Source organism: Saimiri boliviensis, chromosome 11 (assembly GCF_048565385.1).
Source record: "Saimiri boliviensis isolate mSaiBol1 chromosome 11, mSaiBol1.pri, whole genome shotgun sequence".
In the NCBI taxonomy this organism is placed as follows: Eukaryota; Metazoa; Chordata; class Mammalia; order Primates; family Cebidae; genus Saimiri; species Saimiri boliviensis.
The window spans coordinates 97,931,429-97,957,868 of record NC_133459.1 but is presented as its reverse complement, the minus strand read 5'-3'; the positions used below and the strand labels follow the sequence as shown (position 1 = coordinate 97,957,868).

The window sequence follows — 26,440 nt, the reverse complement described above, 5'->3', positions numbered from 1 at the left end:
TAAAGATCCTAAATATATACACACCCAATACAGGAATACCCAGACATACAAGACTAATGAAGAGACTTAGACTCCCACACAATAATAGTGGGAGACTTCAACATTAATATTAGACAGATCAATGTGACAGAAAATTAACAACGATATCCAGGACTTGAACTCAGATCTGGAACAAGTAAATGTAGTTAACATTTATAGAACTCTCCACTTTACACAAAATATACACTCTTATCAGTACCACATCATATCAACTTAGAAGTTTAAACAACATGTTGGTTGGCTCCTTGTTTGTTATTCTCTTCCCTCATTTTTTTTTTCATGTCTCCATTATTAAGGACAATTATAGGCATACCCATATTTAGATTGCATTCTAGCCCGGGCAACAAAGCAATACCCCCATTCTCTCTCCCTCTTCCTCTTTCTCTTTCTTCCTCTTCTTTATTCTTTTTCTTATTATTTTTTCTTTCTAAAAAAAAAAAAATTAAAAATTAAAAAAAAAGAAAAGATGAGGAGGAATTTGGGTGATAGTTGGACTTTGGGTAATAATTGATGAGGTAAGTTAATCAATTATAACAAATATACCACTTTGATTGGGGATGTTGATTACGGGAGATGATGCTTGTGTGGGGGCAGAGGGTATTTGGGAAATCTCTGTACCTTTGTTTCAATTTTGCTTTGAACCTAAAACTGCTCTTAAAAGGTCTTAATTTTTAAAAATGATCATAAATTGCTTTTAGAGTAAGATCACAAATTATGTTCCCTTGTAGTTAAAGTGCCATTTTCTTTTTTTTTTTTTAATTGAAGAAAGAAAAGGACAACAGAGAGAGACCTAAAATGCCACTTTCATTTGTCATTATCTATTGCTCATTCTCTCTAGAGACAAAAGGGCTGAAGCTTCCATTATTACTAAGTAGGCTTCAGACCTCTAACATCACAGGGGCACGCAGAGAAAATTCTAGGCCAACCTCCTTTCACATTAGAGCTAGCCACTGACAGTTTAAGGATTCTAAAAAATACATTTGTGACATACTCCCAAAACAATACGTAAAAGACAAAAACGTTTATGAGATCATCCAGTTGGTATTAAATAGCTTGCCCAAGTTCACACATCAGTAAGTGGTAGAATATAAATTTTAAACCAAGTCTGTCTTATATCAAACTCAAGCTTTCTCACAGTGATAAACCACCTTCCTCATTTCACTATCAATATGCTTATGCTATCTTTGAAGTTGAATCTTGAGTCCAGGGGTGGTGGCATGCACCTACAGTCCCAGCTACTCAGGAAGCTGAAGTAGGAGGATCACTTGAGCCCAGAACAAGGCTTCACTGAGCGATGATCACACCACTGCACCCTAGCCTGGATGACAAAGCAAGACCCTGCGTCAAAAAAAAAAAAAATCCAATTTTGACTCCTTTACATTGTCTTGTATAATCAATGTTGTAAAGCTACAGGAATAGAGTACAGACTCTCATTGGCATTGTGGGGTAAATTTTCCACTTTTGTTTACTTCTTCTGGGCCTTCAATATAGCACCCTCCCAAACCATCCCTTTCCCTCAGCCCACATACCTTCACCCTTGCAGTTCTAACATTGTGCTTTTAATTATTACTGAAAAATGATGAGACCAGAATGTTTTCCCTGTCAACTTGTTTCTCTTGCCACTCTGGCTACAACAATTTACATCCCTCCCCGAAAAGCTTTGTCTCATTTTATTATTGGCTTAAAGTCCAGGATCTTGTCGTCTGTACCAGATGAGCATGTGGATGAAGATCCCTTGGTGCAACTCCTCTCAACATGGAGACTTGTAACTAAGGAAACAAGCAATGTGTCCCCTCTCCCCTAAACACCCTATATCTAAGAAAGGAATATAATAATCTTAACAGAACGCCTGTTCAAAAATAGGGAGAATGGAAACATATCACAGTTACTGATTTATAACCATAAAATTATGGTAACTATGCAAATTATTGCCTCTGTAGTGTTCCAAAACATATTGTCTTTGTGGGACCCCATTATATGCGTAACATACTGTTTATCAACTAAGAATGACATTAGAAGGCTGCTGTTCTAAGCACAGTATCGAATACTTTCATGGTTTGTAAAACACAAACATCTACTTATATCACATCATCAAATTCCATGTCTGCAGAAGCAACAGAGAGTTCCTGAGGGGAAAATATTGAAAGAATTAACTTCATAGTATACTTGAGCTTTAGTCATTTGGCTTATAATAAATTAGTAAAACCACGCTACAGGAGAAATCAGTTCTTCATTGAGATCACCTTAAAAATATATTTTCCAAAAGCAACAATTTCATATTCTATCTATGCCTTTTATAGAAAAGCAACCAAGTATAATACAGTCTTCTAAAGGGATCACTTTAGTATTACTATTTATTCAGTTGCTGAGTCATACCAATTTACTCAATTTCTACCACCTGCATCCTGGTCCCTTGCAACACTTTGAATTGGCAGCACTTCAATTTTATTTCTCTTAGTAACTAATTAAACATTCACCATTTAACTGAACCATAAAAATACAGAAAGTGCAATTCTGAAGCTGTCCTTCCCTTTCCTATCCCTGAGGATCCATAGTCTAAATCAGTGGTTCTCAAGTAATGACAATTTTGCCTCCTACCCCAGGAGACCTTTGACAATGTCTAGAGACATTTTTAGTTGTTACAACTGAGGGTTCTACTGGCATCCAGTGGATAGAGGCCAGAGATAGTGCTAATAATCATTCTACAGTACAGAGGAAAGTCCCTCACAACAAAGAATTATCTGGCCACAAATGTCAGTATTGCCACTTTCAAGAAATCCTGGTTTAGATGAAATTCCATTATTTTCCATATAGTTGATACAATATCATAAAACTAATTTCAAGCATCAATCCCAAAACACATCAGAATCTCATTATGTACAGCCATTCATTCAAGAAAGATTTACTGAGTAATACTATGTGGCAGGCACTATGGAAACAAAAAGAAAGAATCATTCTTAAAAGTTGCTAAGGCTGGGCGCAGTGGCTTATGTCTGTAATCCCAGCAGGAGACCAGCGGGTGGATCACCTGAGGTCAAGAGTTTGAGACCAGCCTGGCCAACATGGTGAAATGCTGTCTCTCTACTAAAAGCACAAAAATTAGCTAAGCGTGGTGATGGGTGTCTGTAATCCCAGTTACTTGGGAGGCTGAGGCAGGAGATTTGCTTGAACCCGGGAGACGGAGGTTGCGGTGAGTCGAGACTGTGCCATTGCACTCCAGCCTGGGAAACAAGAGCAAAACTCCATCTCAAAAAAAAAAAAAAAAAAAAAAAAGTTGTTCAATGGGGAAGACCACTCAATAAACAACTCACAACACCCAGGCTCTTACCAGAAAATTCAACATTATCTGTTATTTATTCCTATTAAGAGCCTAGTTGAGGCCGGGTAACACCTGAGGTCAGGAGTTACTAGCCTGGCCATCATGGTGAAAACCTGTCTCTACTAAAATTACAAAAATTAGCTGGGCATGGTGGTGCATGCCTGTAGTCCTAGCTTCTCGGGAGGCTGAGGCAGGAGGATGGCTTGAACCCAGAATGTGGAGGTTGCAATGAGCCAAGATCACACCACTGCACTGCAGCCTGGGTGACACAGCAAGACTCCATCACAGAAAAAAAAAAGTCTCATTGAGAGAAGTGATGGGTGAAAAATTACCTGAAGGATATGTGTTCATCTATGTAGCTAGGTAGTAGAAATCCTTGAATTAAGCTGGATGATGAAGGCTGTATACTTGGATCATGTTACCTTAAGTCCTTGAAGAAATCATTAAGCACCATGTTATTATTATTATTATTACCAAGACAGGGTCTTGCTCTGTCAACCAGGCTGGAGTGCAGTGGCATGATCATAGCTTACTATAGCCTCAACCTCCTAGGCTCAAGCAATGCTCCCACCTCAGCCTCCCAAGTAGCTGGGACTACAGGCGCACACCACCACACCTGACTAATTTTTTACTTTTGTAGAGATGGGGGTCTCACTACATTGCCCAGGCTGGTCTCAAACTCCTAGCCTCAAGGGATCCACCTGCTTTGGTCTCCCAAAGTGCTGGGATTAAAAGCATGAGTCACCATGTCTGGCTTACTATTTTTCTATGGATCTAATTTTGGTTTTTTCATTTGACAGGGTTTCATTCTGTCACCCAGGCTGGAGTGCAGTGGTATGATCACCACTCTCTGTAACCTCAAACTCTTGGGCTTAAGCAATGGTCCTGCCTCTGCCTTTTGAACAGCTGGGATTTCAGGCATGTGCTACCATGCCTGGCTAACTCAATTTTTAGAGACAGGTCTCACTATGCTGTCCAGGCTAATCCTGAACTCCTGGCATCAAGCAATCCTCCCTCCTCGGCCTCCCAAAGAGCTGGGTTACCAACAAGAGTGACTGCACGCAGTCTAAGCTCTATATTAAAGTCACGCTCTCTGCTTTCATTGAAGAATACTATAAGAAAGTCATGTGAAATCCATTCCTAACTTCTCGTAGGATCTTGTATATATCTTAGTGTTTCTTCCTCTCTGTTAACAATTATAACTGTTTCCCTTAACTCTGACTGCTAAATCACCTATAGAGACAAATCAAGGCTCAACTATCATCTAATAGGCCCATATAGCCTGAACATTTGTGTATTTCCCCATCCCCAACTCAGCTGGTCTTAACTGGTATTTTAATTTTTTCCATTCTGGATTTGCTAGTCTCATATTTTACCAGCATTTTATTAGATTTGTTCTTGCCCTAAGTTGCTTCAATATACAAAATGTGGTCAGTTAAGAACAGAATAAAAATTGAGGACAAGCAACAAGAAACAATGACAATACTATTGCTAGAGGTATGCTCTGGGTACTATGACAGCTTGAAGGAAACCCCTGATGAAGGCAGTGAGGGTTACAGAAAACTTCCTGAAAGAGTTCATGAGTGAGCTGAACACTGAAAGACAGACTAGGTGTTAAAGAAGATAGGAGGGTGGGAAAATGTTCTAGTCAATAAATAAAAGCAGGTTTGAGTTAAAGCACAGAAGTGAAAGAAGCTGGTGTATTCAGGTAACTGCAATGCAAGTGGTTTGCTTCTACCAGAAGAGAAGGCATTTTGGCAGTGGCAAGACTTGACACCAAAGAGGTACATTAGCTGACATTAAGGACTTTGGACTCTGGCCTAAAAAGCACGATTGGAAATATGAGAACAGTTAGGAATTTACTATAATAATCCAGGGAGGAAAAGATGACCCCCATAAATGATGAACCTGTCAGTTTCCACACATCAACCATCTTTAATTACTAACACATTTCCTAAAATTGATTAGGAAATAATCCAAATGCCATCCTCACCCCATCCCCTTGCCAACATTTACCTTTACAACATCATCATTGATAAATGGGGTTAATTGCCAATAGGAATGAAATTAATAAATCAATCTTCTTTAGCCAAAAATGTAAGAATCCCGATTCCTAGATTTTCCACTCTCTTTTGTAGCTGATATTATCTGGACTTACTGGCAGCTCTAATAAGAAAGACTAAAAAACTGTGATCGTTATTCATCTTACTCTGGACAAGAAACAAACTTATGATTTTATTTCTTCAATTGTTCCAATCACAGTTTCTAATACAGAAATAAAACTATTAAGTGTCTCGGTTCTTGTTTCATTTTGTTTCACAGAGATCTGCATTTCTGAGTTTTCAGGCTTCAACAGCAGTTCTGTTAAAAACAGACAGCCAGTATCATCCTGAGCACTGAGGTATGCTTTCCATGGCCGAGCCCCAGCCCTACTCATTGCAATGGTCTGGATGTTCACTACTTGAAGAGCCATCTGGAGGGTGTCAGGATGGAATTCTCCCTGCCAAGGCAACACTTGCTGATGAGCAACTTTGAGGCTAAGCCAAGTTTTCTCAAAATAATCAGCAGTAAGCTGGAGATTGGGGACTAGCATGAGGGCTCCAGAATCAGGGACTTCTTGTACCCTCTCCTTGTTCTCTTCAGGAATCAATGGTCCTAAAAGAGACAGAAAACTTGTGTGAAAGATGTTCTTAATCTGTAGGAGCTAGGTTTTTAATCCAAATTCCCAAATGTATACAATATGACTTCTGTCTTTGGATAAATGGCTGAAATAACCAATGATGAACCTTTCTTGCTCACAAATTCTTGAAATTCAGGCAACAGTCTGAGATTTAGTGCTAGGATACTCTACTTTCCACCAATCACTGAAAAGGTAAAGATTCATCATGACAACATTTAGGGTAAGGACTTTTTTACCTGATGCAGCAAAGGATGAAGTTTGAGGAAGCTCTGGGCCACAACGCTCTGCCCCCTGACATTTAGAGATAGTTGCCCAGCGGGATTTGCCATACACTGGCACCAGGGTGTTGAAGTCTGAGGCCCAGCTGTTCACAGGTCTTTCTGCTGGATCCTCCAGAAGTCCAAGAGTAGGGTCAGATTTAGGGCTATACAGAATCCGCTTAACTTCATCAATGCCAACTAAGAGGAGGCGATAATAGAAGAGACCTCGGTCCCGTACAGCCATATCTTTTTCTTCCTCTGAGGTAAGACAACAGATTGAGTTCAGTAAAAACAAAGCACTTTCCTCCTGCCCTTGTGCCTGCCATAATAGGATAAGCAAATCAAGGGGAGAGGAAATCCTAGGAGGCATTAACATTTTCTTCTCACGTCCCAGACATGACTCACCAAACAATGAAAGCTATTAAGAATTTTTACTATGGGTCAGGCAAGTACTATTTCCTTCTGAAAAACCCACCTATGCAGTAATACAACAAACGTCCCAGCATGTCCTGGCACTCAGCAGGTCGTGAGAGGAAAAGGCGCAGCGAAGCAGTGAGTAGCTCCATCTTAACAGCTGGAAATGTCTCTGACTTGACATTCTCAACAAAGTCCTCTAACACATAAGGAGCATTAGGAATTCTTTCTCCGTGGACCCCCAGTAGCCAAATAAGTGCTTGCTTCCCCTAGGGAATAAAGGAATAAGAGCAAGTGTGCAACACTCGGCTGGCCAAAACACAGGAGATAGTAGACAATCACTGGTTTTGCTTTTCGCTTAGTGCCAGCAGAAAAGGCATAATCTTTCGTTTACTTTATTTAATTTACTGATTCCCCCTATTGTACTCTCTACAACAAATAGAAATGAAATTCTAATACACAAGAGAAAACTCAAAGTTGAGGTTCCCTCGACTTTGGGGCCTCTGGCCCAATTGGGGTTTAGTGTTTCAGTGGAAGCTGCTGAAAGAATTTCTCTAAATTTTTCAGGAAAGTGGTTACTAACCTAGAGTGCACATCAGAGTCATCTGTGAAGCTTCTTAAAAATATATCTGGGCCGGGCGCGGTGGCTCAAGCCTGTAATCCCAGCACTTTGGGAGGCCGAGGCAGGTGGATCACGAGGTCAAGAGATCGAGACCATCCCGGTCAACATGGTGAAACCCCGCCTCTACTAAAAATACAAAAAATTTAGCTGGGCATGGTGGCACGTGCCTATAATCCCAGCTACTCAGGAGGCTGAGGCAGGAGAATTGCCTGAGCCCAGGAGGCGGAGGCTGCGGTGAGCCGAGATCGCGCCATTGCACTCCAGCCTGGGTAACAAGAGCAAAACTCGTCTTAAAAAAAAAAAAAAAAAAATATATATATATATATATATATATATATATATATATATATATATATATCTGTCAGCTGGGTGCAGTAGCTTAAGCCTGTAATCTCAGCCCTTTGGGAGGCCAAGGCGGGTGGATTACCTGAGGTCAGGAGTTTGAGACCAGCCTGGCCAACATGGTGAAACCCCATCTCTATTAAAAGTACAAAAATTAGCCAGGCATGGTGATGCACGCCTGTAGTTCCACCTATTCGGGAGGCTGAGACAACAGAATTGCTTGAAACTGGGAGGCAGAGATTGCAGTGAGCTGAGATGGTGTCACTGCACCCCATCCAGCCTGGGCAACAGAGCTAGACTCCATCTCAAAAAAAAAAAAAAAAAAAAAAGTTATCTGTCTAGGTCCACTACCCCTGAATATTTAGATCAGTAGACTGGTGATTAAGTCTAAATCTTTGTAAAAATTTCACAAATGATTCTAATTCTCATTCTAGCTAAAAACTCCATGGTCTAAATCTCTGACTCAAAACTGTTCAAGAGGGACTGAGGGAAGTGGCTCATGCCTGTAATTCCAGCTCTTTGGGAGGCTGAGGTGGATGGATCACTTGAGGCTAGGAATTCTAGACCAGCCTAGGCAACATGGCGAAACCCTCTCTACTACAAATACAAAAATTAGCTGGGCAAGGTGGTGCACACCTGTAATCCCAGCTACTCAGGAGGCTGAGGCAGAAGAATCACTTGAGTCTACAAGGTAGCAGTGAGCCGAGATAGCATCACTGCGCTCCAGCCTGGGTGACTCTATCTCAAGAAAAACAAAACTGTCCAAATGTTGTATCAGAGTTTTATAATAAAAACCATAGATAAATCTTGTTTTCATAATTTATATGTCATCTACATCCAAAAGAGAATCTAAGGTGGCAATCAATTCTAAGAGTGTCTACTTCAAACATAGAGAAGAGAGAATAATTAGATTCTATTTCAAAGGGCAGGGTTTCAAGCATTCTGCCTCTACTTAGAAGTAAAGGAGAATTACAGTCTACCTCACTATCTTGAATGTTCTCCTCACAGCCGGGCAGGGCCTGACACACAGCTTCAGTACACTGAGGACACAACCAAACCAGGTCTCGGAAAGTCTGCACCACCACTACAACACAGGCCAAGGTACAAGAGCACAGGATTAGAGCCTCCAGGCAGGGAGGAATCTTAAGAACAGTCGTGTATTCAGACTCATGGTTCTGGCTGGATTTCTGTAAAATGGGTTTTAGAGATGTGGTCAGTGATTAAGAAATGTAATAAAACGAGCAATAATTTCTTAGATGAATATTGCTCTTATCAGATCAATGTAAAGATAAATGAGCTAATGTACGACAAAGCACTTTGTAAAACATAAAGCTGCATACCGTTGTGGGCTAGTATGGCTGTTGAATGATACACTGAAGACAGTATAAATGGAACCACCAGGCCTGGGACAAGGACAAGGCAAGTAAGGTGCGCAGGGTATAAGACAGAAAAAGAAGGCAGGATTGGCTCTTGCAGGAACCTAAGAGTCAGTGCCTTCTTAAATTTTGCATCCTAGGCACCTTGCCTGACTTGCCCTAGTTCCAACCCTGGAAGCCTATGGCATACTGCCATACAATGAAAAGAGAAGAAAGATGGTGAAATATCAGGCAAGGTCATCCTTGTAGCCTTCATTACCTATGGTACAGCCTTATAGGCTCATGGCAGCCTGAAAACTCAATATCCTATTAGATCTATAGAACCTATGCTTCTCTAACAGCAACAGATGATGATGCAAGGAAAAGTTTAAATCTCTGTATTACTCATTCAGCAGCAAACGTGTTTTCAGCAACTGCTATAGGCCAGGTACTTGCCAAAAAAAAGAATTCTAGAAAGGTAGGCATTACCTGTGGTAATGTGCTCTTGTCGAAGACCCAGCAACTCTGTTAGAATCTGAACACATTGATCTGTGTAAGTCCTGGCAATGCTACCTACAAAAGAAGGTAAAGCAGAGAAAACTGCTAAGTCAAATATTAGCGCTCAATCTAAAATCATCTCCCACCAAAGACAAAAGAAACAGACAGATGTCTAAAAAAAAAAAAAAAAGAATCACTCCTTACTTGATGAACTAAGAATATAAGTTTCTATAAAGGAAACTTAGGTAAAAGTCATTTTTTCCATTTTTTTCTCATTGACTACTAGAAAACTGAAAGCTCATAGCAAAACAATTCCCCATTAAACAAGGTTGAAAACTTATAATAAAGGTATTTACATGGCAGCCAGATATGAGGCACCCTTTTCACTGTAGCCCACCTGCAAAGGGGTATTTTTGCGGGGGACAGTTGACAGCAGTCTCCTAAGGATTTCTACGCTCCTCTTTGCTCCCTCTTCTCTGCCCCTAAATTCACCATGCTTTATTCCAAATATGAGGGTTCCTTCTCCTCCTGTACTTGAGATCCTTGAAAACTTTGCTCACCAGCTACTTTCAGTTTTTGAGTCACTCCAGCCTTTTAAATTTGAAACAGCGTACTATGAAAAAGTCTGTAAGATTTAGGAATTATTCTGTGTTGGTCTATATTTAGCATAATACATCGCCCATAGTAGAAGCTCAGTAAATGACTGGTAGATTAACATAGGACTTTGAGTCAGGAAAGCTGGATTTCAGTTCCATTTCTAAAACTACATGCCCTTTTGGCAATCTGATAACTGTTTTTGTGCCTGAGTTTCTTCATCTTTAAAATGAAGTTAATGACATTTGTCTACTTTTCTTGACTGTCTCATGAGACTGTGGTAAGATGAAATATAGAAAAGCATTTTGGATAGAAGACAACAAAAATTTTAAGTGTTGTAGTTTGAGTTACCTGTATTTACCATCCTGGAAGATATGGCAATAACAGTCTTGACTAAAAAAAAAAAAAAAAAAAATCTCTCTTCTCCCTGTTTGCAGTTACTGATCCAATTATTTACTAAGTGCATTACAAAGTGCACAGTACTTTGCTTCTGAAGCAAGATTTACGCCCTGTGCCCTCTATGGTTCCTCTAACCACAGCTTTCTAGCTGACTGGTCCAGGTTCTCTAGAAGGAAAAGGAGCAGACACCTACCTATGGCAAAGATGGCAGCCTGTGCAAAGTCAGCAGACACATCCGTGCAATACCCTCGGAGCTCCTCGAGCACCTGCTGTACATTCTCATCGTTCACCAGCTCACACAGCACCTCCACTTTCTGTAGTTTGATGTAGTGGGGCTCCGAGTAGGAGCAAAAAAACTTTTTGTAGTGGCTGCTAAAGTGACCTGGCAAACTATGCAAGATCTGGCGTACATGACAGAGAGCAACAAAACAGAGCTCACGGCTCTCCGAAGAACAGGCAGCCAGCAAAGGCCCCTTGACCCGCACAAGCACGTCAGTTTGGACGTGGGGAAACTTTTTCGCCAAGATCAGAAAAAGTTTGGTGGCTCCCATCACCACACCTGGGCTTCCACTCTTGAGAAAACTGTCCAACAGATTGAGAATGTCAAATAGTTCTTCCTCGCTGCGGGGTTGGTATCGTAGCAGAAAGTTCAACACTTCAGCCTGGCCCCATTGGTCCAATTTTGACATTCTATCCAAAAAATGAAACAAGAGCTATTTTAGCAACAAAATTAGGACCATCTCCATGCCACTGCCATATGAGCAGTTGATTGTTCATCATAACAAAGGGAGAATTCTTTTTTTTTTTATTTTTTATTAATTATTTTTTAAATTGCATTTTAGGTTTTGGGGTACATGTGAAGAACATGCAAGATTGTTAACAAAGGGAGAATTCTTAAAAATAGGCTGTGAGGGCTGGGCACAGTGGCTCATGCCTGTAATCCCAGCACTTCAGGAGGCCGAGGCAGGTGGATCACCTGAGGTCAGGAGTTTGAGACCAGTCTGACCAACATGGTGAAACCCGGTCTCTACTAAATATACAAAAATTAGCTGGGCGTAGTAGCCAGCGCCTGTAGTCCCAGCTACTTGGGAGGCTGAGGTAGGAGAATCGCTTGAACCCAGGAGGCGGAGGTTGCAGTGAGCTGAGATCATGCCATTGCACTCCAGCCTGGACTACAGAGCAAGACTCTATCTCAAAAAAAAACCAAACCAAAAAAAAAGGCTGTACCATAATCAAATCATTCTTTTCATGTATTATTTAACGTTTTCACAGAATAGGCTTAAAATTCCAAGATGAGTTCAAATGCACACTTATCTAAGACCAAAGACATGATCAGCATACACTACATATACTAGGTCCAGGCTCTCTACATTTTAAGATGCTATAAATGGCTTAGTTTCAGGGATATAATGACTAGAGCAGGGTAGAACCTATTCCCACAGGATACTTCTATTTCCCTGTATCAATAAGGGAAACTAAGGCAAATAAAAGTTCTCTCAATGAAATGTGAGGGAGTTAATAATGGTTAACTTTCTTTTCTACCACACATAAGTTGTTCAATATTTCAACACATCAACAAGATCCCATAAGGACGCAGATTTCATAATAAAAAGAGCACTGAGGCATCCAAACCGATTTAAGAGATGGTGTGCAATGGGCTTATTGATGACAATGCCTCCTTCCTGTTTCAGAATCTCCTCTAGAGACCTCAAGCAGTTCACAACCACAATTGGATCCTGGTCACGCAGCAAACTGTATAATTCATTAACAAGGGCACCATCTATAAAAAAGAACAAAGATCTCAGATAAAGAAGAAAAGCTTCAAAGTAACAGGGATAGAGCCAGAGTAATAGCTCCAGGCAGACAAAATTGAACTTCTCTGCTACAAAAATGACAAAAACCATACTAAAGTGCAAGGCAAAAAAACTGCCATGTCCAGACTGTTCTAAGCAGCTAATACAAAGGATCTCACTGGAGCCCCAGAGAAAGGACTTCTCATCTCCAGAAGATACCAAGCCCTGCATCATACCTAAAGAGATATGTACAGAACTAAGGCCACATTATTATTTTCAACCAAAGCCACATAATCTTTAATAAAGTTATACATAAGAGAGGCACATTGACCATGATGGATTACACAGAACTTACCTACTTCGGAGTCTCCATGAAGATTATGCATCTTGGCACATCCAAGGACTGCCACTCTCCTGACATATGAAGCCTTATCACGCAGACCATTGAGAATAGGCTGTTGTATATACTCCTGCACACCAGGCATCCTAAGCAACACATTCTGGAGTTAGCTAGATCCTGAAATACTAATTTTGACATATATCAGCCCCTGTTCACTTAACAGAGGGTTTAGTAGATGCTGCCTCTATCAGATCATGAAGAATTGCAGAGAGCCTCTATCAAGTTTAAAAAGCCATAATTTGACTTTTCTGTTTTCTTCTTGTTTTTCTTAGAGATGGGGGTCTCACTTTGTCACCCAGAATGCAGTACAGTGGCCTTATCATAGCTCACTGCTGCCTTGAATTCCTGGGCTCAAGCCATCCTTCTGCCTAAGCCTTCCAAGTAGCTGAAACTACAGGTGTGTGTCACCATGCCCACTTAATTTTTAAATTTTTTGTAGATACAGGGTCTCACCATCTTGCCCAGGCTGGTCTCAAATTCCTGGGCTCAAGAAATCTTCCTGCCTGCGTCTCCCAAAGTGCTGAGACTACAGGCATAAGCCACCACGCCCAGCCTAATTTGACTTTTCTTTTTTCCTTTTTTTTTTTTTCTAATTTGACTTTTCATTTTGAATAATGCTGCACAGACAGCAAAAAAGATACACACATAATTTTTTAGAAATATTTAACCAAAACTGAGGACTATTTTACTGAGGGTAAGAATGAAAAACTCCCTCTAGTAAAATTGTATGATACAGATTATCAAGCCAAAGCAACTGCTGAAAATCTGAGTTCAGCATACAATAGTGTTTTCCCCAGTATTAAGGAGCTCAAATAAATTGTCCTCTTTAAAAATCTGCCCTGCTGAGGCAGCCATTGAGGACCATACACAGAAGGGTACTCACCTGAGGCTACACATGCTCCGTAACGCCAGCCCTCGCACCATTGGATTGGGGTCTGAGCAATCTTTGCACAGTGTATTGATGGCCAGGAGAGCCAGATCTGGTTTTAGGGGAGCATATGTGCACATGTACAGATAAACCAACTTCTTCTGGACAATATCTACAGTGGCACTGGCCTTCACCATTTCCATAAAAACACCAGACATGTCCAAGCCCTGAGTCATGTACCTGAAACCAACACACGTTAGAAAGAATTAAAATACAAAATCCCCAACTTACAATGGAGGGAGTTTTACCTATGTATCTCCTGGTTACCCAACTGGATTGTGATCTCTTAGAGGGTAGCAGCCAGGATTACCTTGTCTATTATATCACATAATACTTCATGCCATAGACCTGCAAAAAACATTATTCTTCTGTTCATTCAACAAACACTTATTGAATCCCTAGTACACTTTGGTGAAATTCAACTTTTACATTCCTGGATGTAATATTCAGGGATATGCTCTGGGGACATAATCTTGAAGGTGTGGTCTCAGACCTCTGAGAACTTCAAATCTATTAATGAGTCAGGTAAGAATGCCATTCATTACAGTATGATAGATAAGTATTTTTTATTTTTGTTTATTTTTTTGAGAAGGAGTCTTCCTCTGCTGCCCAGGCTGGAGTGCAGTGGCGCAACCTTGGCTCAGTGCAACCTCTACCTCCAGGGTTCAAGTGATTCTCCTGCCTCAGTCTCCTGAGTAGCTGGGACTACAGACGCCTGCCACCACGCCTGGCTAATTTTTGTATTTTTAGTAGAGATGGGGTTTCATCTCATTGGCCAGGCTGGTCTTGGACTTTTGACCTCGTGATCCACCCACCTTGGCCTCCCAAAGTGCTGGGATTACAGGTGTGAGCCACAGCGCCCGGCCAGTATATAAGTATTTAAACAAAAGTATTGTCCAAGGTACAGAGGGGATTCAGAGGTCTGACACTGGCACGAATTCAGAAAACGTTTCTTCAGAGAGGCGGTAATTCTTGAGCTGAATGAGCAGGAGCTCACAGGCAGATGTAATAGAAAGGTGATGATACATCCTATGAGGTATGTAGACATGAGTAAAACCGGCACACATTCTTTTGAGAGTCTGCAGGTAGTTGGATTGACAGCTTGTTCCTTGGACGCAAGGATAAGTTTGGACTTTTTTCTTTCTCAAACTGGTTTCCTACTGGAATCAGCTGAGATGTTTATTAAAAATACAGATTCCTGGGTTCCCTTCCACCCTACTAAAATCAGAATCAATCCCTGGACAGGATGAAATAAAGCACCCCAGGGGCTTTTGTGCATAGTAAAGTTTGTGAACCATAGCTGTAGGCAAGAGTTATGTGTTAAGATTTGTATAATGGAAAAATTCTGTCTCCAGCAAGGCAAGGGGGCTTACTAGTAAGCTGGTGCAATTGTTTTCGTGATGAAGGCCTGGAGCAGAACAACAATGCCAATAAACAAGAGAAGACAGATATTTAGAATTATGAATCAGAACTATCTGACTTGAGAACTTAGGGATCAGGTGTCCCCAAGGTTGGCTCCCACGCTTAGTCGGCTGCTGGCGGCATTCATCAACGCAAACATAAGCCGAAGAACACGTTTGAGGAAGACGGAAGGATGCCCGCGCTATTTCGGACATACCTCTGATAAACCATTCAGATGAAAATGCCAAGCAGGCAGTGGGATACGTGGGTCTGAAGCTAAAAAAGGAAGTCTCTACGAGCTCTATTATAGATCCAGGAGTCAGCAGTAATTACTGTTCGAGCCCTTGATACGGAGGTGACTACGCAGCTGAGTAAAAGACTCTGCAGAGGGGAGACTAAGATGGTACCCCAAAGCAGCAGGACGAAGACCGAATCACGTCAATGCCAAGTGTGAAAGCGAATTCACCCTTTGAGAGAGGCCGGGGCTAGGGAGCCCTGATGGGGACGGCAAGGGGGGCGGTTAGCACGCGAAGGGAGTTAGGTGATACCTAATCACTCGCTGGATGACATTCCGGTAGCGCAGCCTATCAGCTTGAATGTGAGGATTGCACAGAGCCTTCTTCAGCTCCTTCACCACGTCCTCGGAGCCGAGGTACGGCATCTTCCTAACAGGCACAGGCCAGCTCCCACCGCTCCCACGGTAACTCGTGGGCTCCTCCTCGTCCTGATGTGGGAGCCCGAGTAAAGGACAGATGGGTCAGTGAAAAGACAAAGGCGAGATCTCGCCCCGGGCTTGGCTTCCGTAGGGCCGGCACTCTGGCTGTGACACACAGCCACGCCCTCCGCGACCCCGCGAGCCCCACCCTGAGCTCTTCAGGCCCTACCCTCGCCGGGAGGCCCGTTCGCCCCGCCCACAGAACGCTCCGGTGACCAGTGGGCCCTCCGCGGGATTTCCAGCGCCGCGGCCGACGGACCGCAGGCCCCTCCCTCTCCAGTTCCAGCCTTTCCTGCGCCTCCGCGCCGTTCTCGTCGCGGATAGGCCCAATCTTGTTTTCTACGGAAGTTCCGCCCCCTTGTCTAGAGACCGGAGCAGTCCTGGGGTCTCCCAGCGAGCGAGCGAGCACTGAGCCTAGTCTGGACTGCGACCTTAAGATGCCCTTCCCCCAACCTCTCGCCCTTCGGGCGCAGCCGCTCGACTCCCTCTGGTGGAGCGGCGGCGGGCAATCGGAAATCGGCTACTTCGGCCTGTCTGCTCCCAGCAGCGCGCGCTTTGAGTGCCCTACCCGGCCTCCACTCCCGCGCGCGGGTCGGAGTGCTGAGCGCCCTCCCCGATTTGGGCTCCCGCGGGCACAGTCACTTCCTTTTTCTACCCACTCTAGTAACTTTTTCCTCTACTGGGCTCTTTCCCTTAGGGTCTCTGGCCCTGTTCTTGTCCCAGCATGACTTTTATCGGGGCGCTGTCGTGGAAGCCTCATGCAGGAGCCCTGCCCCCATGGAGAACATCCCACTGGTGACTCCAACCCTGCCACCATGAATGGGGTCTTGATCCCCCATACGCCCATCGCAGTGGACTTCTGGAGCCTGCGCCGGGCTGGCACCGCACGGCTCTTCTTCTTGTCTCACATGCACTCGGACCACACCGTGGGCCTGTCTAGCACCTGGGCCCGGCCCCTCTACTGCTCCCCAATTACAGCCCACCTCTTGCATCGTCACCTACAGGTATGGGGCTGGAGTCGACCTCCGAGAGCTGATCCAGGCATCTGGGTTGGGACTTTGACCTGTCAGTCTTGGAGTTATAGAATGGGGTCCACGACGACTGCTTTACAAATGCAGAAATTGTTTGAACCCAGAAATGCATTTTTTTTTTCATAGACTGCTCAGCAGGACCAGAAATGCATCTTTAACCCAGAATAAGAACGTGATTTTCGGGCCGGGCGCGGTGGCTCACCCCTGTAATCCCAGCACTTTGGGAGGCCGAGGCGGGTGGATCACGAGGTCAAGAGACCATCCTGGTCAACATGGTGAAACCCCGCCTCTGCTAAAAACACAAAAAATTAGGTGGGCATGGTGGCGCGTGCCTGTAATCCAAGCTACTCAGGAGGCTGAGGCAGGAGAATTGCTTGAATCCAGGAGGCGGAGGTTGCAGTGAGCCGAGATCGCGCCATTGCACTCCAGCCTGGGTAACGAGCGAAACTCCATCTCAAAAAAAAAAAAAAAAAAAAAAAAAGAACGTGATTTCCGAGTGACCAACTTGAGATATTTTAGTCCAGCCAAGGAAGCTAGTCTACCTTTATATATAAGCTAGGCCAGTGTTTCCTAAACTTGCCCCATCTTTTTTTTTTTTTTTTTTTGAGATTAAGTTTTGCTCTTGTCACCTAGGCTGGAGTGCAGTGGCGCGATCTCGGCTTACCACAACCTCCGCCTCCCGGGTTCAAGCGCTTCTCCTATCTCAAACTCCCGAGAAGCTGGGATTACAGGGCGCCAGCCATCACGCCTGGCTAATTTTTTGTATTTTTAGTAGCGATGGGGTTTCACCGTGTTGGCCAGGTTGGTCTGGAACTCCTGACCTCAGGTGATCCGCCCACCTGGGCCTCCCAAAGTGCTGGGATTACAGGCGTCAGTCACTGCCCCTGGCCTAAACTTGCCTCATCATAAGAATCCGCTTAATGTGCTAGGTGGTTCTCCATCTCTCTCTCTCTCTCCCCCACCCTAAAGTCTCCAAGAGATTAAGATCAGGAATAAGTTTGAGAATTGCTGACTAGACTGTTTGCTGAACTCTTAATTAAGTTATACAAAGGGTGGGATGGGGAGTGGAAGGAGGAAGGGCAGATTGCTTGAGAATCCCCATTACAGCTTCTGCTCCTGGCTGGCTCAGGATTTGGTCAGCTTTCCTCCATTCATGTTAGGGATAGTCCCTAACCCAGGGAGGGGAGTCCGTGGTCACTGGTATGACTGACTGTTTCCTCAGGTATCTAAGCAATGGATCCAAGCCCTGGAGGTTGGTGAGAGCCATGTATTGCCCCTAGATGAAATTGGACGAGAGACCATGACAGTAACCCTCATCGATGCCAATCACTGTCCTGGTTCAGTCATGTTTCTCTTTGAAGGATATTTTGGAACCATCCTCTATACAGGTGGGCCTCTCAAGGAATCCCAGCGACTTCTCCAGACTAGATGTTACTTTTCTTTTTTCTTTTTTTCTTTTTTTAATGTATAGACTGGGGCCTCAAAATGTTGCCTAGGCTGGTCTCAAACTCTTGACCTCAAGTGATCCTCCCGCTTCAGCCTCCCCAGTAGCTGGGATTATCAGCGTAAGTCAGCACACCTGGCAGACTTTTCTTGAGCAGCCTTAATTCAGTAGAAGTCTGGAGGCGCTGGAGTCCTTCTAGCTTCATCACATATGAGCATAGTGACCCCATATCAACTCTGATTTCCTACTCTTTTTTTTTTTTTTTGAGACAGAGTTTTACTCTTGTAACCCAGGCTGGAGTGCAGTAGTGTGATCAAGGCTAACTACAGCCTCCGCCTCCCGAGTTGAAGCAATTCTCCTGCCTCAGCCTCCCAGGTAGCTGGGATTATAGGCACCCACCACAACGCCCAGCTAAGTTTTGTATTTTCAGTAGCAATGGGGTTTCACCATGTTGGCCAGGCTGGTCTCAAACTTCTGATCAGGTGTTTCACCTGCCTTGGCCTCCCAAAGTGCTGGAATTACAGGCATGAACCACTGTGCCCAGCTGATTTCCCACTCTTTAAGGGTCCAAACCTTGTGAAGAGTAATTGAAAAATAGAAGTAGGATGGAGACATTTCCACAAAGAAACCATGCAGGTATATCGCATAGTTCAGTGCCAGGGTACATAATAGTTTTTTCAAAAAGACTTGTAAGCAAACAGCCATCTATTATTGGAGGTAGAAAAGGCTTGTCTTCTTTTGTCTCTGACCTTTTGCCCCCATATACATACTCTTCCAGGTGATTTTCGATATACACCATCCATGCTAAAGGAGCCAGCTCTGACACTGGGGAAACAGATCCATACTTTATACCTAGACAACACCAATTGCAACCCAGCCCTAGTTCTTCCTTCCCGACAAGAAGCTGCCCACCAGATTGTCCAGCTCATTCGAAAGCACCCACAACATAACATAAAGATTGGTGAGTTGTTTCCTTTCAGTTTTCTGTCACCTGTAGGTAGTGAACTGGGTTCTTTGAGGGTTCTCGCATCTTTCATATCTTTGTGAAGTTCTCACTTTGTGCTACACTGACCACCTTATTTAAAATTGCAACCTGGCTGGGTGTGGTAGCTCACACCTGTAATCCCAGCACTTTGGGAGGCCGAGGTGGTTGGATCATGAGGTAAAGAGATCAAGACCCTCCTGGCCAACATAGTGAAACCCTGTCTCTCCTAAAAATACAAAAATTAGCTGGGCATGGTGGCATGGTGGCTACTTGGGAGGCTGAGGCAGGAGAATTGCTTGAATCCAGGAGATGGAGGTTGCAGTGAGCCAAGATCGCACCACTGCACTGCGGCCTTAGTGACAGAGCAAGGCTCCATCTCAAAAAAAGAAAAAAAAAAATTATCGGAACATAGATATTTGAGTGTTGTGCTTTAAATGAAGTATACCGAAAAAAACAGCTGTATGCTTGTTCTAGTGATTATAAATAGTATAAAACATTATTGAGGACTCCTTCTTGGAGTTGCCATTTGGAATAGTTTATGAAAATCTTTGTTTTATAAAATAAATGTAATAGATTTGGTTCCAAATTACTTTTTTGGCTGTTTCCAAATTAGTACATCTACAAAAGGGCAAAGATTTGCCACCATTATAAATATTTGAAAAAGACGTGTTCCGGCCGGGCGCGGTGGCTCAAGTAATCCCAGCACTTTGGCAGGCCGAGGCAGGTGGATCACGAGGTTAAGAGATCGAGACCATCCTGGTCAACATGGTGAAACCCCATCTCTACTAAAAACACAAAAAATTAGCTGGGCATGGTGGCGCGTGCCTGTAATCCCAGCTACTCAGGAGGCTGAGGCAGCAGAATTGCCTGAACCCAGGAGGCGGAGGTTGCGGTGAGCCGAGATCGCGCCATTGCACTCCAGCCTGGGTAACAAGAGCGAAACTCTGTCTCAAAAAAAAAAAAAAAAAAAAAAAAAGGTAAGAAAAGGACGTGTCCCAACTTTGAAAGGAGTTTCAAAAGGAAACTAAACAAAGTCATTGAAAAACTTACATACCTTCCAGGGTGATTACCAAATTGATTGAGAAATGTCCTCTACTCTCAGGATTGCTTAACTGCTTATAAAGAAATATCAGTCCTAACCATTCTTAATATTTTAATGCAGAATTTCTCGAAGAAGCAAAGCTGGCTAGGAGGATGCTATAGTAAACCTTGATTAATTTTGCAAATATGCAATAAGCCTCTACCAACTAAGTGCCAAGTATCCAATAGGCAGTGAGGATATAAAGATGAATAAAATATGGTGTCTAACTTGGAGGGCTCACAGTCTGGTAGGGAAGGACCTGTGGGGAGGTGGGAATATATCGAGAGAGAAGAAAAAGCAGCTACATTTGTGCCTAAGGAGGGAGATTTTGAACCATAATCAGGAATAAAGTGGATATAAAAAAATGCATACTTCTTTTTAAGGCATTCACAATCTGGTTGTGGATTTCAAACTTCTTCAGAAAAGGTCTGAGAACAGCTATTAAACAACATCTCCCATATCTGTTACCATAACTTTTACCCAAATTAATGTCTCCATTTCTTTCTATGTAAGTGTTATTTGGGCCCTTCAGTTGGAACTTCCACTCTAGCTTCTTCTCAAACTGGCAGTCAAATAATATTATTACCATATTTTTCTTTTTAAAGCCCTGTTCTGAGCATATTATTCTTGTGATTAGAATTAGCCATTTTCCTGCTTCACATTCAGTGGCTCCCCTTCACTTATACAATGAAGTCTGAGCTCTTTAGTGGTACATATAAGACCCTCTATTATATGGCCCTTGCTTGCCCCTCTGGTATTATTTCTTACCAATTCCTTCTTTAGTAACAGCAAACTGCCCCCTCTTAAAATGTTTTCCACTATACCCTCTCTACCCTTTCCTTGCCAGGTTAACCTTGCCCACCCTTTAATATTTAGCTTAACTTCCCCCAATTCTATCACCTAGTAGATACAATACTGTATACATTTTTTTTTTTTAAGAGACAAGGTCTCACTCTGTTGCCCAGGCTGGAGGGCAATGGCACAATCACAGCTCAATGCAGCCTGGACCTCCCAGACTCAAGTGATCCTCTTGCCTCAGCCTCCCATGTAGCAGGGATTGTAGGCGGGCACCAACATGTCTATTTGTTTATTTTTGTAGAGACAGGGTTTTGCCAGGTTGCCCAGGTTGGTCTCAAACACCTGGGCTGAAGCAATCCTCCCACGTCAGCCTTCTAAAATGGTGGGGTTATAACAGGTGTGAGTCACAGCACCCAGCCTGTACACATATCTTTAACGTTGCTTTTAACTGGTTTTTCTGGGTCTCCTTGTAGATCGTACTTCTTGAGGGCTCACAGCTTTCTTTATTAGTTTTCATAGTGCCTAAAACTTGGTAGATGCTTTCTTTTGTTGAACTAAATGAATGAGTGGATTCTGTGTCATTCCCTTTCATATATCTTAGCTCAAATGCCACCTCCTCCTTGATATTCCCCCTGGATTTCTCCTTGAATTTTATCTACTTTTGTTAAATATTTTGTTGATTTATTAGGATTTTCCAGTAGCTTCATTTTCTTCCTTCTCTTATTTTCCCCAATCCATGGTACATTATTTAGGACTTTACAGCCTAGGAAAGGAATCACTGCTGGAGCAGCTGGCCCTGGAATTTCAGACCTGGGTGGTATTGAGTCCTCGGCGCCTGGAGTTGGTACAGCTACTGGGTCTGGCAGATGTGTTCACAGTGGAAGAGAAGGCTGGCCGTATCCATGCCGTGGACCATATGGAGATCTGCCATTCCAACATGCTGCATTGGAACCAGACCCACCCTACCATTGCTATCCTCCCCACAAGCCGAAAAATCCGCAGCTCCCACCCTGATATCCACGTCATCCCTTACTCTGACCATTCCTCCTACTCTGAGCTTCGTGCCTTTGTTGCAGCACTGAAGCCTTGTGAGGTGGTGCCCATCGTCAGTCGACAGCCATGTGGAGGTTTTCAGGACAGTCTGAGCCCCAGGGTCTCCGTGCCCCTAATTCCAGACTCTGTACAGCAATACATGAGTTCTTCCTCTAGAAAACCAAGCTTTCTCTGGCTATTAAAAAGGAGGCCAAAGAGGCAGAGAACCCAGGGTGTTGTATTTGAATCCCCTGAGAAAAGTGCTGAGCAATCTCAAGCTAGCAGAGACTCAAAGAAGGCCAAGAAAGAGAAACTTTCTCCCCGGCCTGCACACCTTGAAGAGCAGCCCTCCCACCATCCTTTGCAGATCAAGAAGCAGTTGTTCCCAGACTTCTGCAGCAAAGAATGGAATGAGGCAGTGCCTTTCTGTGAGTCCCAAAAGAGGGTGACTATGACTGCCCCATTGGGATTTTCATTGCACTTAAGGTCTACAGATAAGGAGTTTATCTCTCTAGAAACCAGGAAGGAAACTGGTTTAGGGCCCCCCTTGGTACCCATGGGAGCTGATGGAGATCCAGAAGCCACAGGGAATCAGAGTGCCTGGATGGGCCATGGTTCTCCCCTGTCCCACAGCAGCAAGGCCACCCTTCTTCCAGCTACCGAATTCAGGGGTCTAGCACTCAAATACCTTCTGACTCCAGTGAACATTTTCCAGGCAGGGTATTCTTCCCGAAACTTTGACCAGCAAGTGGAAAAATACCATAAACCTTTGCTGAAGTAGACTGGAGAGTACAGAATGACAAGCTTGTCTGAGCCCACACTGCAGTTTTGAAGATAGTAACTGATGGCTGGTGGGAAAGAGTTTGTTTTGGGGACCTACTTTTCTATCTTTACAGGACCCTTATGAGCCCACCCTGGAGTGGCACTTCCGAAAACTCATTCACTGGGGTCCTTGTGCCTATGGGATCCTTCGTTTTATAATCGATTATATTTAAGAAATACTTCTTGTTATAAAGTCTTTGGAATATGCATGAACACATTTTAGAAGACCTACAGTAACTTAATCTGTTTAACCTTGTTTAACCCAATATTTCTCAAACTTTTGTGAACATGCATTTATCTCCTTCTGCACCCACATGAGAGGATGTGGGTGCAGAAAGAGATAAAAGAGTCTGAATCAAAAGGACCAAGTTATTCCTGTTGCTGTTTTGTGGTGTCATGTGCCATTCTCCATGTCCCCTTCTCCCTCTTCTCAGATTAAAATCCCTAGGTAGGTCTATTTTTAAAATTATGAAGTATGGTGCTGCATGCTTCAATCCTGAATGTCACTGACTTGCCGTGACCTCCATCCAAATTATTTCCTGTCTCTGCCTCTGGGAGGGAACAGGAAAAGATGAAGAGGCCTTGGAACAGTAGTGAAAATTCTACCTCCATGTCCTTCATGAGGATGTGCAGTTACTATCACTGGACCCATCTGGAACAGAGCCAGCTGGTGCGCTGGGCAACCTCTCCAAGGCACTACCTAGAACTCAGCTGAACGTCAAGGCTATGGGTATGATGGGATTGCTGGACCTGGAGGCCCTATTTGGCTGAAACAAAATTACAAAAGATAAAATGTGTTATCAGATATTCCTCCAATTGTTCACATAGCTGGGATATTTGTTGCTCCCCCTACCCTTTGGGTTGAGTGCGGAGCCAGAGCACATAGCCTGTTTGTTTTAGTATCCAAGGAAGAGACCAAGGAGCCAGCTGGCAGGAAGGGGTGGGGGTGTGCAGTCTGCCCTGTCCTTCTGCTCATAACCTGACAAAATGCCAAACTAGTAAGCAGAATAACTGATGCCACAGCTATGAGAGAATAGGCTTTTAGAGGGCGCAGACTTGTGGAGCTGGGCATGTGGATAAACTGCCTCGGGATGGAACCTTGAGCCCTAGCAATGAAGAAGTTTCCATTTCTTGTCAGGATTTAAAAGAGTTTTCTGCTTTGAGAGAGAGAAAGTTTAGAAGGCAACTGCTCTTGGGAAAGCTGTACACAGCTCTGTTTTGTCAATGACCTTTGTTGTAAGTCTCCCAGGGTCCTATTAGGAGCCACAGCAGGTGAGGCATTTGGTGCAGCAGGAAACATGGGCACTGCCTAGGCTTGAATTTGTGGCACCCTGAGCAGTTGCTGAAATTGTGGAGCCTAGCTCCTCATCTATAAAATGGACTTGAGATGACTACCTCTCATGATTACGATGGAGACCAAATAATTGGTAAAATTCTCCTAGCTCAGTGTTTGCCCTATGATGGGTCTTTCAGATGTTGGTTCTCTTCAGTTTCTGGTTCTTCAAAGAAATTATTCTGCACATAGCATAAGAAACTTTGAAAACCATAAAAATATAGAGAAAAAATTTTAATTCCTCTGTTAATTGGTATGCTTTCTTCTAGTTTTTTTTTTTTTTTTTTTTTTTTGAGACGGAGTTTCGCTCTTGTTACCCAGGCTAGAGTGGCACGATCTCAGCTCACTGCAACCTCCGCCTCCTGGGTTCAGGCAGTTCTCCTGCCTCAGCCTCCTGAGTAGCTGGGATTACAGGCACGCGCCACCATGCCCAGCTAATTTTTTGTATTTTTAGCAGAGGCGGGGTTTCACCCTGTTGACCAGGATGGTCTCAATCTCTTGACCTCGTGACCCACCCGCCTCGGCCTCCCAAAGTGCTGGGATTACAAGATGTATTAAATATGTAAATGCTTTTCAAAGTTGGGGTAATACTGTGTATAATTTTATAGCCTACATTTTACTTAATATCTTAAAGCATTTTACTCATTAGATATTTTAAAATGCCATTTTAATATTTTATAATATCCATCGAGTATACCTTAACTAAATAAGCCATTCCCATATTCAATACTTTTGTGTATTTTTAAAATTGCATATATTACAATGAACAGTCTTATGCATATATTTTGCATTTTTATTTCCTTAAATTACTGGAGGTAGATTATAGTTTTAAGTTCTTGATACCCGTTGTGCCGAATAGCCCTCCAGAAAGGTTTTCTGACCATCTTTTCTGCAGACAGGATAGCATTAAAATACCTTGAAGACTCATTAAGTTTAAATGAGATCATGAGAACGGTACATGTTAACACAAAGAAAATCATCTCATGTTAATAAATATTTACTAAACTGTGTGGGCAAATTTAGCCTGACTTCCTCTAGCATCCTCTAGCTGTCTCACTTCTGTGCAGCCAAAGGTGGCTGGGACAGATAAGGTACTTCTCGGTAAAGAGGTACCCATATTGGCGTTATCTTCTAGCAACAAGGGAGCCCGTCCAGTCTTGGCACATGCTGTGTCACACCTGTTCCTTGAAGTGGGTTATATATGCATTCAGATGCTGGAGGGAAAGCAAAAACTTTGAGGAATTTAGTTGTTGGTAGCTTGTTTGCATTGTTTATTCATGTGGCTTTTTTTTGGAGACAGATTCTAGCTCTGTCTCTCAGGCTGGAGTACAGTGGCACAGTCACTATTCACTGCAGCCTCGACCTCTCAGGCTCAAGAAATTTTCCCACCTGAGCTTCCTGAATACCTGGGAGTACAGGTGTGCACCCCCATGCCCAACTAATTTTATTTTATTTTATTGTAGAAATGAGGTCTCACTATGTTGCCCAGGCTGGTCTTGGTGTTGAACCTCTGGCCTCAAGTGATCCCACCTACCTTGGCCTCCCAGAGTGCTGGGATTTCAGGCATGAGCCCCTGTGCCCAGCCACATTTGCATTTCCATGATGGGAAAATTCCATACTATTCTAAAATAAAAATGCCTGACTTATACTAGAGATTAGCAGTTGTCTTATTTGATTTTGCAACAGTACCTCATATAAAAATGTGGCATTGCATATATTTTACATAGCCAATTTAAATTATTTTTAGAATCTAAAGATGATCCTATAGATGTATGAAGATCTTGCAATTAGGCTTGAAGGTGCTGGGAAAAAGGAAGTTCCCTAGAGATCCATTAGTTATTTCATGGATGATCTGTGTGAGAACTTGTACTTTTCCACAAGGTAACTGACAATGGCTTAAGTCCCTTTACAGGAAAATATCTGCCTGGCTGGCACTGGGGGACCATCTCTCACTCTTGACCTAGATTGCCCTTTGTGGTAGGAAATAGATGAGTGACAACACTTTTTTTTTTTTTTTTTTTTTTTTTTGGGAGACAGTCTGTTGCCCAGGCTAGAGTGCAATGGCGTGATCTCAGCTCACCGCAAACTTCCACCTCCTAGGTTCAAGTGATCTTGCCTCAGCCTCCTGAGTTGGTGGGATTACGGGGATGTGCCA

The 26,440-nt window shown here is 43.2% G+C and overlaps 2 protein-coding genes across 3 annotated transcripts; one reads left to right on the top strand and one right to left on the bottom strand.

Annotated features, from left to right (window-relative positions):
* Nucleotides 1-1,262: 1,262 nt before the first annotated feature.
* On the bottom strand, nucleotides 1,263-15,899 carry AP4B1 (adaptor related protein complex 4 subunit beta 1). The gene is made up of 10 exons (XM_010344045.3): nucleotides 15,593-15,899; nucleotides 13,599-13,823; nucleotides 12,671-12,801; nucleotides 12,155-12,302; nucleotides 10,716-11,212; nucleotides 9,521-9,604; nucleotides 8,657-8,760; nucleotides 6,774-6,981; nucleotides 6,275-6,556; nucleotides 1,263-6,013 (listed from the first exon to the last, which is right to left on the bottom strand). The coding sequence occupies exons 1-10, from the start codon at nucleotides 15,703-15,705 to the stop codon at nucleotides 5,586-5,588; spliced, it is 2,220 nt and encodes a 739-aa protein (XP_010342347.1). The 5' UTR covers nucleotides 15,706-15,899; the 3' UTR covers nucleotides 1,263-5,585.
* Nucleotides 15,900-16,229: 330 nt separating this feature from the next.
* Nucleotides 16,230-25,938, top strand: DCLRE1B (DNA cross-link repair 1B). Of its 2 annotated transcripts, XM_039460915.2 has the most exons (4): nucleotides 16,230-16,763; nucleotides 18,013-18,178; nucleotides 19,013-19,195; nucleotides 21,851-25,938. In XM_039460915.2, exons 1-4 carry the CDS (start codon nucleotides 16,518-16,520, stop codon nucleotides 22,909-22,911), a joined length of 1,656 nt encoding a protein of 551 aa, XP_039316849.1. In that variant the 5' UTR covers nucleotides 16,230-16,517; the 3' UTR covers nucleotides 22,912-25,938. The 2 variants fall into 2 exon arrangements, with proteins under 2 accessions (XP_039316849.1, XP_074237328.1); XM_074381227.1 differs by lacking the exon at nucleotides 18,013-18,178 and having other exon boundaries at nucleotides 16,706-16,763.
* The last annotated feature ends 502 nt before the right edge of the window (nucleotides 25,939-26,440 follow it).